Raw genomic sequence first — 12,529 nt, 5'->3', positions numbered from 1 at the left:
CTTCAAAGACCAAGTCAAATTCAGTCACAGCCCTGCTTGCCTGTAGGTTACAATTATGAAAGTGCACTGAGTTTTGCCTGTTACTAGAGCACAAAATAACCAGTCCAAAACCTGGTACAGAAGCACCACGTGCACGTGAAACTCAAGATGCAACCCACTAAAAAGTTTGGTAGTCTCACCCAAGTTGTGATCCCATGAGAAATGAGACAGATTTTGCCTTTTGCGGGCTGCAATAAATACGTTAATACTCGCTTCAGTATGCACTCACGCACAGATGTGGAAAATACATTCTTGGTTCTCTCACTCTGAGCACGACGCATGCTTCAGAGCCGCCTTCAGCTCAGGTCCTGCTAGGTGCTACGCAGCCATGGAGGCCAACTCAAGCCGATCACCCAAGGACTCGCAAAGCTCCTCCGGTGGGTTTTTCAGGCCCGGCTGAGTAACCCATGGCGCTGCAGCTACACAGGAGCAGCATCAGCACTGAGCAGCTTAAAGCTGGCACGTACATGCTTGCCCAGGCTCAGCTCGCACTGCCGCAAGCCGTACGTTTCGGTGCCAGCTCTGCCAAGCGGAATCTCTCAGAGCAGACTCCGGCTTTGAGTTTGTTTTCCACTCACTTAGCATCTCCTGCCCGCTTTATAAAAACTAACTCCATCCATGTATATCGTGTTAGGTACACGGGGATCATCACCTTTGCAGAGACAGGAATAGAAGAGAGCTTTAAGGGGGCCTTCTTCGGCTGTCTCCTAAGTCAGCGGCCAAGAGCTGATCAAATTTGTGAGGTCCGAATCTTCCTCCTCCTATCTGATGGCTGGACAACGCGGAGTGTTTTTCACAGCAAGGGCTCTGCCGGTGCGTGCACGATGAAGGACAGGAGGAGGCCACGAGAGATGAAGGATGGGAGGAGGCCGCTCACGCAGCCGCTGCCTCCCCCGCAGCGAGGGTGGGCCCAGCAGCAGCCCTCCGTGGCTCCATCCCGCTCGCCCCCGGCCCTGAGCCCCTCAAAACTCGCCCTGCTCCCGCTCCGTCCCGAAGTTTGAACCCGACCCAAGGAACAGCCATGACGAACGCTTGCTGCAGTTGCCATAGTGACCGGGGCCTGCAATTGAACCAGGAATCAACGCCTGAAATGCCAAAACGGCTTGACCCACTTTGAAAAAAAAAAAAAAATAATAGTAATAAATAATGCTTTACAGAACTAATTGACCAGAGAGCATTCAGGGCCCCCCACACCCCTGCAGCGCAGCCTTTAGTAATGCAACGCATCAAGGCAGGCACAGAGCACAAACAGGCCCGGCCAAGAGGCGGCCCCGTGCTCCTAGGGGGAACCCCCGCGTGCAGCACGCGAGGCAGAGCACCTCCTCATGCCTTGGGGCTGCACGGCGCCTCGGAGAAACGCCTCATCTGATGGCTAAAAATAACGTGAGCAACAGCGGCGTGGCTAGGAAGGGGCCAAACCCTTCAGCCACGCGGAGGATGAGCAGCCCTGAACTGAGACCAAAGTCTGCCCACCCCGCGAGGCCCTCTGAACTGACCACACCACTGTCCCTGGGCTCAGGACACGTACCTTGCAGCGGGTCTTTCCCAAGCCACTCGTGCAGCGACGCTCAGCCCCAGCCTCCACACACCAGGGCTCACAGCCGGGGCCGCGCTGTGCCGCGGCAGCTCGGGGCTCTCCTCGCAGGTAGCGATCAGCTCAGCTTAAGAAGACACTGAGCAAATCCATTTCAATCTCACAGCTGCAGAACGTGAATTAGAATGTAGCCAGTCGTAATCGCTGTGTTACCAAGTGCACCAAAGGATTTGCAAGGAGGGCAGCTCATCTGAACAAGCGCAGTTTCGGCCACGCAGTGCTCCCTGTTTCTTTGTGATCACCAGCTTCCCAGAAGGCAGAAACAGATCCGCGACACCATTTCCTGCAGCGTATTTGTAACCCCTCAGACTTCCTGAAGAAAGTCCTGATCTGGAAAGCTAATCGCAGCCTCCAAGATTGCCACAGCTCTCCAAAGAACTCGCTTCGGCAGAGCACGGCCGCCGAAGGTGCCCGTACCTCCCTGCACCACCTGGCAGTAAGCTCTTTGAGGCCCAGAACTGGGGCTACCAACAGCACTGCAAATGCCAGGCTTAATTCTGCAAAGTGCTGAGCACTGCGTCCACACACCAGCAGAGAACTTAAGCGTATATTTAGCTCTGCATATAGACCCACTGAAACCGAGGGTGCGAACAAAGCCAAGCCTGTGCTTTCCCGCTTTCCTAAGCAAGACCGAAGGATATCCTCCCGCATAAAGCAGAAGTGTACTGGTAGAGCCTGGAAAAGGGCAGGAAAAGCACAAGGTCAAAAAGGCACCTCAAGCCTGCCTGGAGTACAAAAAGAGTTAATTCTCCTCAGAAAGAGCTAGTAAGGGGGTTAATTAGACGCCTACAAAGATACTTCTCTGTGATACAGTCTGACATCACTGGAAAAAGATGAGGTTCAGAAACTCATTATGCAGTCTACCGAACAGCAAGCAGATGGTAACAACTTTTGGTCATCACCAACCTACACGCGCTTCAAATTGATAATCTACAAATGAAAACCCCCATATATCCCTGGGCTTGCCATGGCTCTACTGCCAAGCCATAACAAAAGGCTATACTTACATTACATCTCCCAGTAAAAAAAAGATAAGGCATTGAAGCATTAAAGGAAAAACCAATGACAACTGTAGGGCTGTACAGACAGTGAGCAGTGTTTCCTGCCAATTGCTTTGAAAACAATAGCAGGAGTATACTTTCTGCATGCTTTTTAAGCAACTAGTTTTTAACCCAGAAGTCCATCCTTGTCAAAGAATTACTCTGATTATTTTGAAGTTTCACAGAATGGTTTCTTCCTCCTATGACATTCAATAGCGTGCTTAAATATTCATGAGATAAAATTAACGCAATTATTATGCTTCGGGGAATTAGCAAATCACTGCAAGCATTAGGAAGGAATTTGACTTCTGCACACATGCGGCACTGCAAGGTTGGTCAAATGTATTATTAACAATGTCATTGTCTTTCTCCGAATCATCTGATACTGGTTACCACTGGAGACAGACTAGCGATTCTGATGGACAAACGGTCTCATACCGTACGGAAACTCCCACTGTGCTGTTTGAAACAATCCCTCCACCGCTCCCTTCCTACTTTGAATTGTTACAAAAATTCCAAGGAAAAAAAAAAATTGAAACACGTTTTCTAAATAGAACAAGACAGATCTTAATCATACTGTCCAATAATACAAGTGGCATATGTTAGAGAGGATCATTAATCTGCAGAGAACCAAAAATGTGTTATAAATTATATTCTAAACCTCTTCATCACCCACAAATTAATACGGTCACATTTACTCTGCAGGGAAACAAACCACACGGAACAAAGTATGATGAATAATAAGATGAAATCTGGGAAGCAATAAAATGGAAATAATGCAAAAAAAGCTTTCCACATCCCCATGAAGCTGGCAGCATGTGTGCTCCAGACCCAGCCCTGGCGTGGTCACCTGCAGGTCACTCAGCCTGCAGCTGTACCTCCAAAAGAGGAACACGCTGGGGCTTTGTTTCCTCTCTTCCCCATTGTCACGACAATGGCTCCTGTAATTAACAGCAGGAATTGCAATATCTGATGTTGTCTTCAATGCCTTGCATGTCTTTTGAAGGGAGAGCTCGAAAAATGCAATAATCAGGCATTTTTATCGATCATTAGCATTCGCTACTGATGACCATCCATATGTGGTTTTGGATGAGGGCACGTGTGTGATACCACTCCTGCGTTACCTCGAGAAGAGCGCAAACATTCTTCCTTTCTGCCCATCTCCTGCTATCACTTCAACCAGCTCAGAGAGGCCTTGATCCCCAGCACAGGCAGCATCCTCTTTAACACAATCCAGTCCTGTGGCAGGGGTTTCACAAACCACAAATTAAATGTCTGACATAGGCTCACACCGCATCTCGTCAGTGACAGGTGGGGGTGTATAAAGGGATATTGGATCTCTCAGGACTGGAAGACAAAGCTAGAGCTCTGCAGCTGCCCACTCACTCCTGCTGATCATCAGCTTTCAGGGATTAATGGAAGATGCTGCGATCTCCAGTGCTGGGACCAAACTGATTTCTTTTGCTCAGCCCTTGACACTCCATCTTTTTACCATTCTGAACACGACAATGCAACAATTTCACATCCCCTCACCCTGATATCCTCCATGCAGTCTTTCTCTCCTCTCCTCTAACCACGCAGCAGCACTGTCCAGCTGAAAGTTAAAAATAGAGAGGGCCAAGGGCAGCAGCTGATACTGAGAAGCATCACAAACCATCGGTGCAAGAGACACACATACAGCCCTTTGTCCCCAGGCCCTGATTCAGGCTTGTCCCCACATTGCATATGCTCTTGCTTTATCCAGCTTCTGGCTTTCAGTGGCAGGGGCAGTTGGGGATTTCCCTTGGCATAATGTTGGGCATCTGGAATTATTGCACCGATGAGATTTAATTTAGAATTTCCTTCTATCCTACTGAGCCAAAACCACAAGCTCCATCGTAAATCTACCAGCTTCGAAAGGAGTTGTCCTGAGATGCACGTGACTTAAGGAGCAAAGGAACAGGAATATATTCTCTTTCCTGAATCAGTGATTTCATGATGGACAGCACGATGCTAGTCACCAGTAATCTAAGGAGAAGCTATATTTTTAGAGAACGGGGATTCATCAAATTCTCACTGCCCATAACTATGCACAGTGCAACAAGCCCTCAATTCCTACTGCTGTCCCCTGCCAAAAAAAAAAAAAAAAAAAAAACAGCCACCTGTACAGACTCTGGAGGACAGCCTGATAAAGTGGCACAAAACAAATTCCGTCTCTCCCCATCAGTGCAAATACATCAACACAGAGAGGAATGCAAAGCAGACCCAGGGCAGCAGCGTGCATGCTCCGAGACCTTTATAGAGCGAGGGAGCACATGGGCAAACAAATACACCATATTTCTGCAGCAGCTCCAGCTGCCCTCCGGTGATGGTGACGCAGCGCCAGTTCAGCCCCCTTCAGCCCCCTCTCCTGCCTCCCTCCATCTGCCCAGATGCTGGAGAGCAACATCTGCCCCTTGGGCCGGGGGGATGGGGCAGGCAGGAGGCGCAGGGGGGAAGGAGGAGGGGTGAGGGGAGCTGCCAGCAGCCATCAGATTTGATCATCGGCTGCTGCAAACAATCGAAAAGGCTGCTTTAAGCAATTCCGCTGCAGGAGCGGCAGGGCGCATGCATGGGGGAGAACAAGGGAGAGAGGAATCGGGCTGTGAAAGGGGAAAGAAACAGAGCATCTCTGCAACATGATGTCACGCCGTCTGCTTTCAAGTCCCCCGAACAGAAAGGAGCAGCAGCAGCAACCAACATGGACTCCAGATTTAATCTGCCTTGAAAGCGCACGTCTCGGGCGACAGATTTGCTCAGCAAACCTGCGCTGAGCCCGGCACACGCAGCCCTCGGGCTCCGTCTTTCACACGCAGACATGCACACGTACACGGGCGCACGGCCGGGGACCGCAGGCAGCACGGAGCAGAGAGGAAGAGAGGCAGCAGCAGAAGGAACAGGAGAGTAACACTAACCTGGTAGCCATTAGGGACCGTAGCGCGGCGCGGAGCAGCTAGGAATTCATTCATTCATGCACTTGTGCGTGGCGAGGGGAGAGCGAGGGTGGGCCAGCGGTGGGGTGGGAGGGAGCTCACCCCTTGCACCATGGCAGAGCCCTTCCCCGGGGAACAAGGGCAACGGGGTGCTCACGGGCACCCGCAGCCCTTTCTCCCGGCCGCCTCGCCCGCTGCTCGGGCGCCTGCCATGGCTCGGCCTCTCGTCTCCCCCCGCCCCGCTCTTTGTGCTTATGATTGTTTGTGCGGCTCTGGCGAGGGCTGGGCGCCTCTCCCCTCGCTGCTGGCTCTTGCACACACGCTCCTGCACGCGCACACACGCGTGCGCGCGCGTGCACGCAGCCAGTGGGCTGCCGCTTTACATAACGCGAGCCCCTTCACGCCTTCGTTAGCCATCCCTGCCCCGAGAGACAGAACGGGGAGGGAGAGAGCTCACAATTTCTCCCCGAGTCCCCCCCCGTTATGCCTGTCGTTTTTAGGCACTGTTCCTAAAGTTGGGCAGAACCTACAAGTTAAGATCCTACAGGTTACCAAAAAAATACGCTCGTCCTCCCTGCGCGCACACCGGACCGTTCATACGTGTGGGAGAAAGTTTCGAAACCTGTAAGCGTGTCGATACAAGACCGGTCAGGAAAATTAAACCCTAATTAACTGGCAAAGTGGATTATCTAAACTGAATTAAACGCTGTGAGGGCACATTCAAAATTAAGGTGACCTCAACTTAATTTGGCTTACTTTATCTAGGAAGCTAATTTGGTTTCATTTTTCGTGCCTCCCCCTGTATAAACAGGCCTGGGGTTTTTAAAGAAATACGCCGAGGGAAGTTTACAACTCTGCTGAAGCATCAGTAAAGGATGCTTTGGAGGAGGACACACACGCTGCTGTGAGCCTCCACTGCTGCTCAGGGGCATCTTTGTGCCAGAACACAAGGAGGGTCCCAGTCCCTCTCAAGGGCTCTTCTAGTTCAGCATAAATTCTGTACGGTGAAAGATGAAAAAGAAAGCAAAACAACTCGCAAGGTTGTACTTTTCCTTCCAGCAGATGAAATCAGACCTCATCTGCACAAGGAAATGGTGCAGAGCTGTCCCAGAAGTGGTTCCTGTAGCAGCAGCACCCTTGCTTTGAAGCACAAGTGTCTGTGGGTGAAAGTACCGTCTCCTTTTGGGGCTCTCAATGTGCACACACTTTCCAGCACGGCCAAGCCTTACAGTGTACCCAGAGAGGCTCCTGTACCAGCTGGGCTCCAGCGGTTTAAACTTTACACGTTGTGACTCTTCTATTCCTCAGCAGCCTCTGCAATCGTACTCTCATTGCCTACCTTGAAGGTTTGAGAGTTCCCTGTGGTCTAGAGCATGACTCAGAGTACCTAACTCAGGAGTCAACAGCCACATTTAGATGCTGTGAGTGACCCCGTGGGGACTTTCTGCTCCCCACTGACAACGGAAGGAGCCATACCTAAAGTTAAGCGATGTAAATACGCGCTGCTCTGCCCGCTGCTTCCTTGTGTTGCATTTTACCCACTCCAGACACTGAACCAGGGCTGAACATTTTCTCTTCTCGCCAGAATCAGTCACAGCTTTCAGCGCTAATGTCCCCAAAGACCATCTCTCCAGAAGGCTGATTATCCAGCATTTCACTATAATCAAAATCAGTGGAGGTGCTCTGCTCCTAAGAATCAGTGATCTGCACCAGCAGACATGCCACGGTGCAATTCAGATGCTGTGCATGATTTTAAACTGAAAACATTATCATCAGGCACCTATCTGGATCGGGACAGTGCACCAATACCAGCAATTTTTTAATATTACTGAAAGAATGCACGGCACGTGCATGTACTTGCTGTGTATAAGCCACTTTTAACAAATGCACTGTATCATTAAGAGAATTATCAGCTTTATGTTAATTTTGTGACATCCTTCTTGTGACCAAGCCTGTTACTACACCTTCTCCACTTACAGTGCCGCCAATCAACAAGCGTCCAAAACACATCAACTTTCATCCCAAACGTAAAGTTGGCTTAAAAAACCTAACTTCATAAAAGAAAACCTGTTTTTATTCCTCTGAAACCTGTCTTTATTCCTCTGAAACCTGTCTTTATTCCTCTGATTCCATTAGCACACATTTGTTCAGGTTGTGTTCCCAAGGATTTCTCTGCACGCATGAGGAAAAACTTCTGTTAAAACGAGACAGAGAAGTTTTTCATATATTTACATGTTTACAAGCATTTGAGATTTATCAAGAGCACCAAAAATAGGCCTTAACACAATCACAAGAGCTGACAATGGTATTTGTCACTTCTCCCAGTAACATCTGACTTAAGACTTTATAATTCTGCAAGTCCCAGAGGTTTCTACTTCTGTGGAAACCCGTCTTTAGCAAGGTCAGTTGTACTGCTAAATAACAACTGGCAATGAAGAATTAGTGCCAAACCCTGCACCATCTTGTCCACACACACAGACCTTCTGCCAACACAGACCTCTCCAGTTTTGCAGTGCCTTCTCAAGACTGATTTTTGGTTTATTGGTTTCAGTGTTTATGGGTAAAACAGGTCTATGGGTCTGTTTTGCAGCTGGAGAAATCAACATGCATCAGTCTTGGGGTCCTCACCAACCCATTTAATGAGGAGACAGTGGCACTGAATCCATTCAACACACACAGCAGGTCAAGGAATGACAGGCTTTGAACGTTCACCTGGAAGACAAATTTGGTAATACCGGGTAACAGAAGTGCAACAGTACCGAGTGCTGAAAGCTGCCGCTAGACAAACTGAGTGGATGAGAGAGGTGCATTGTTGGATGTAAACAACACTAACCACTGTAACTAATTCTTAAAGACTAGATTATCCGTCTGTGGAAAACAATATTAAGCAAGGCTTTGTGTTTTTCTAAATTCTGTTCTGTACCTCAGGCAACAATCAGTTCGGGCAAGTCTTACACTTTGCATTCCCCTTCAGAGAAGGTATCTGAATGGTCACGTTTTGTTTTACAGTCTATGATTTTTTTTTCACACGAATTTCATACGAAAATAGCTGGAAGTGTGAGTCTCTGCCTCTAAGCCTTTGGGTATGTTTGGTCCGAATGACCATTAAGGTTTGAACGAGATTCAGTTTTGCAGTGGTCACAAGAGCTCCACTGACCCAAAGGCTTGTAGGAAATTGAGTATGATGGCTACTTCTGATCTGGAAGCACAGAGAGCACATCAAAGCTCAAAGCAGGTCATGAAGTGGTAGGATAGGTACAGCACATGAGTTTAAGACCTACCCGATCTTCAGACAGACAGGATAAAAGAAGAATCCAAGGAAAGTTCTGCCTCCACAAGCCCTGTAAGAGCAGTAGTAAAAATGCAAGACCTACTTGGAGAAAAGCTTCTTAAGCTTATCTGAGGTGGAATGCAAAAGGCAAAGTTCTGGGTAATTTGAAAAATCACACGACACTTCACATGTTTCAGGAACTTAACTAGATCTGCAAAATTCAACCAAGAACTCTCAGAAGGAGAAACAATGGGTATGTTTCTGGCTCTTTGCAGCACCATTCATGTCACTATGAAGACACGTGGTGTTATGGTGCTTTGATAACACCGCACCAAGAAGAGGATCTTTAGGGGCCTTTAAGGAAGCTTTTGAGCTTCCTTAAGCTACCAGGGCAAAGCTACCAGTTCCCACTCGGTGCAAGAGTTGCAGAACTCATTTTACATTGACTGGTTCTGCCTGCACGTACCTCTCTCGGCCCTTGCCCTGGTGCTAAAGAAGCAGGACAAGCACTAGCACATTTTCCTGGTAGGACAGCTTAGGAGGCCTTGACTGCTGAGCTATTCACGGCACGACATGGTCTCACACCACAGCCCAAACACCACAGGGCTACCAAGCCCTACAGAAAGACGGAAACTCCCACGTCAGCAGCACTCCAAGTGCGGGCAACGTGCACCTGGGGCAATGCTCAGGCAAGAGCCCGAGCCGCACCTGTAGTGCCCGCTGGGCTCGGTGGCAGGGCCGGTTCCTGGTGTGCCCAGCCGTAACGCAAGCGTGCTCATACATATTGCATCCCTCAGGTGAGAGGAAACGACTCACTGTCCAAGTAATTAAAGCCCAGGACAGACAACAGATACACGGGAGACAGTCCAGGGCCTGCACATCCAACACCTACAGAGCAACAGGGGTGGCTGAGGCAAACTCTGCATCCAGCTGCAGCAACCTCACTCTCCGTGTAAGCCACTCCACAGATACAGAAACAACCAGCAGTACGTTTGCACAGCGCTTGCGAACAACGAGCGCTTGGATTTGAAAACAGGTAAAGTTTCTCATTTCTCCTTCCCCAACAATTCCTTGCCCATTTACAGTATGACTTATTTTGAAAACTTGAAGCCATTGAGACAGTTTTTCCCCGACACCTCTAATTTTCAGCTGAGTTCAGCACAGAGCCAGGGACACTTACGCTTTCACAGTACGTCTGGCTTCGTCTTCAGAAAGACGTACCAGAAATCTCAAGAAAGCCTGTCCTCAGGGGATACTCAGTGCAGCACTACAACCTCAAGATCTGCAAGTAAGATTAATAGTAATGGATAACCAACGCACCTGGATGGTAATTAACGTTGTGCACATATTTCATGTATTGCTCATACTATTGTTGCAGCACAGAGACTGCTTTTCTCCTTGACACCCTCGTTACTGTAAAGGTGTGGACTCTGCTTTTGAATGCACGGCACCACGCAGGCTCGGTTCTGTGGCTGGGCCCTGTGGTCCTGGTTTGCTCCGACCACAGAGCATCCTTCCAGCCTCCAGCCCACAAGGCAGGTGCTACACTTCACACCCCACTATTCTCACCCTATTAAGCGATAAGGAGCATTTCCAAAACTCTTCCTTCTCCCTCTGCAGAAAACGGGCTCGCAGGCAGGTACCAGATCAAGCAAGTATCTGGGTAGAGTGCTCCGAGCTGACAGCAGCGTTTTCACCAGCAAGATGCGGTGGCTGCGAAGAGCGCAGGGACTCCTACAGTATGGGGGAGGGAGGAGGCAGGCAATCATGTGCTCAAAGGCATGGGGAGGAAGAGGGGGAGGAGGAGAACAAGGAGAGAGAGAACAAAGTGTCAACATCTTAACTGGGACACACAAAGAGCCAGTTCTTACTAAGAACTTAATCCAGGATTAACAAGAGGTCAGCTACCTCTGCAAGGAGACCGCACTAAAAGGAGCTAATTAGCTCTCCTTAATTGCACAAAAGGAACCACACAGAATTCAGGCATTCAGGAGCAGCAGATCCCACCTCACCCAGGAAACAGAGCCCTACCTGTTGTGCTCTGCACCACGCTCCAACAATCAGCACGTGGAGAGCCAAGAGCAGCAGAGGTGAACCGATGTCAAGACAGAGCGTGCGCGGAGCGAGGTTCAGCATCAAGAAGAGAAGTGTTTGACTGAGAGCTGGAGTCTGGACAAGCAGGACAAGCATTTTTAGCATGGCCAGGACCTTTCTAGACACTTTGTTCATCAGCCACTGCTATCAAATGCAGAATTGCCCAAGATCCCTGCAGTAACACTTTCATAAACAGTATTATTCATGAGGATGTCTACTGCACTGACAGCCCTCTTCGCTTCAGTGTGGTACCTGCAAACGAGGAGGGAAGGACAGCAACAGGGGAACCCGTCAAGCTTTCTCTGTAGGCCCAGCTCTGCTCTGTGCACTGAGCCCAAAAGAATCACATCCCAGCATGGGCAGGCATTGCATCCTGGTCAGGACAAATGGCCAGAATAAAGCAAATAACGGACTGATCACAGAGAGGCAACAGCTCCCAGCCCAGAAACCACTGGCTTGGGATGATGCAGTGGAGGATGCTGCCTGAGCTGGCCTCCCACAATTTCTGTCTCTAATTTATAATGAAATACTCCAAAAAATATTATTTGTGAATTATGTATTTGCAAGACTGCCCCAATTGCTGATGTGACAGAGAGATACACAAGTTATGCAGTTATTATATCGCACCAACTTCTCATATGCCACATTTTGAATTTCTGATGGTTTACACGTCATTAAGGGCAGAACTGTAGCTTCAGAAACACTTTGGTCAAAATTTCAGTTGAAACATCCCCGTACATGCTGATCACCTGCAGAACTGACTGAAATATTTCAGCGAAGGAAGCGTTTGAAACATCTGAAACGCTGAACTTTCTCAAACTGAAGACAGATACAAAAGCAACGCATTTCTTAAAAAAATCCCACATCACTTCCTTAAGCTACGTCTACGTTTTTCTATCCTTAAGTCCCCTGCCAACTTCTGTTTGATACTAAATCCATCTCTTTTTTGCCTCTGAAGCCATTACACGTTCTGTTCTAGTGCGCTGATGATAAGCTGTTGCATATTTTACTCCAGAAGCACTTGGGCTGCACTGACAGATAATGCATACAGCAGTCAGGGTACTTGAAAATGAAGATTAACAAGCACATCAATAACAGCAGCAGCAGCCTCTGAGCTCAAGCACTAATAAAAGTAACACCGGCATTTATTTGTTCCATAGCACCGTGCTGAGGGCTGGCCAGCTTGCAGACAGACAGAGCCCTCACCCTGAGGAGCTACAGTGCAAGACTTCAACCCTGCAGTGAAAAGCACGAGGACAAGAGGCTGTACTCATTTCAAAACTCGCTGCACTCGAGGCAGCCACCTTCGGCTGCTAAGGTCTGAGTGCATCCCAGCTGCAAGAACCGTGCCCAGTTTAAGAGAGGACGAAGAGAAAAGCAGGACAACAGGTTAACCAACGTAACAATATCATACAAAGACAAATAACAATAGAAATGGGGGGTCAACCATTAATTACAGCTCCCTATGGGATCATTACAATACTGCCTCCATTATCTGTTTGTCTTTCTTATCTCTTCAGGACTGAGTTACATATCACGC

The 12,529-nt window shown here is 48.8% G+C and overlaps 1 protein-coding gene across 24 annotated transcripts in view; it reads right to left on the bottom strand.

Moving 5' to 3' along the window:
- The window catches only part of GRAMD1B (GRAM domain containing 1B), a 135,153-nt gene that overhangs the window by 41,942 nt on the left and 80,682 nt on the right, over positions 1–12,529 (bottom strand). The window contains exon 1 of one of the 24 annotated variants that reach the window (XM_066981329.1): positions 5,607–12,465. The exons of 21 other annotated variants lie outside the window; for them this stretch is intronic. In XM_066981329.1, coding sequence (XP_066837430.1) covers positions 5,607–5,617 — 11 coding nt within the window. In that variant the 5' untranslated portion in view covers positions 5,618–12,465. Of the gene's footprint in view, positions 1–691; positions 1,092–1,567; positions 3,338–5,606; positions 12,466–12,529 lie in introns of those variants that run through there. 2 more of the 24 variants (XM_066981335.1, XM_066981334.1) reach the window with 2 other exon arrangements.

Source organism: Anser cygnoides, chromosome 21 (assembly GCF_040182565.1).
Source record: "Anser cygnoides isolate HZ-2024a breed goose chromosome 21, Taihu_goose_T2T_genome, whole genome shotgun sequence".
Taxonomy (NCBI): Eukaryota; Metazoa; Chordata; class Aves; order Anseriformes; family Anatidae; genus Anser; species Anser cygnoides.
Note: the sequence above shows the minus strand (reverse complement) of the source record. Positions and strands in the feature narration are given on the sequence as shown.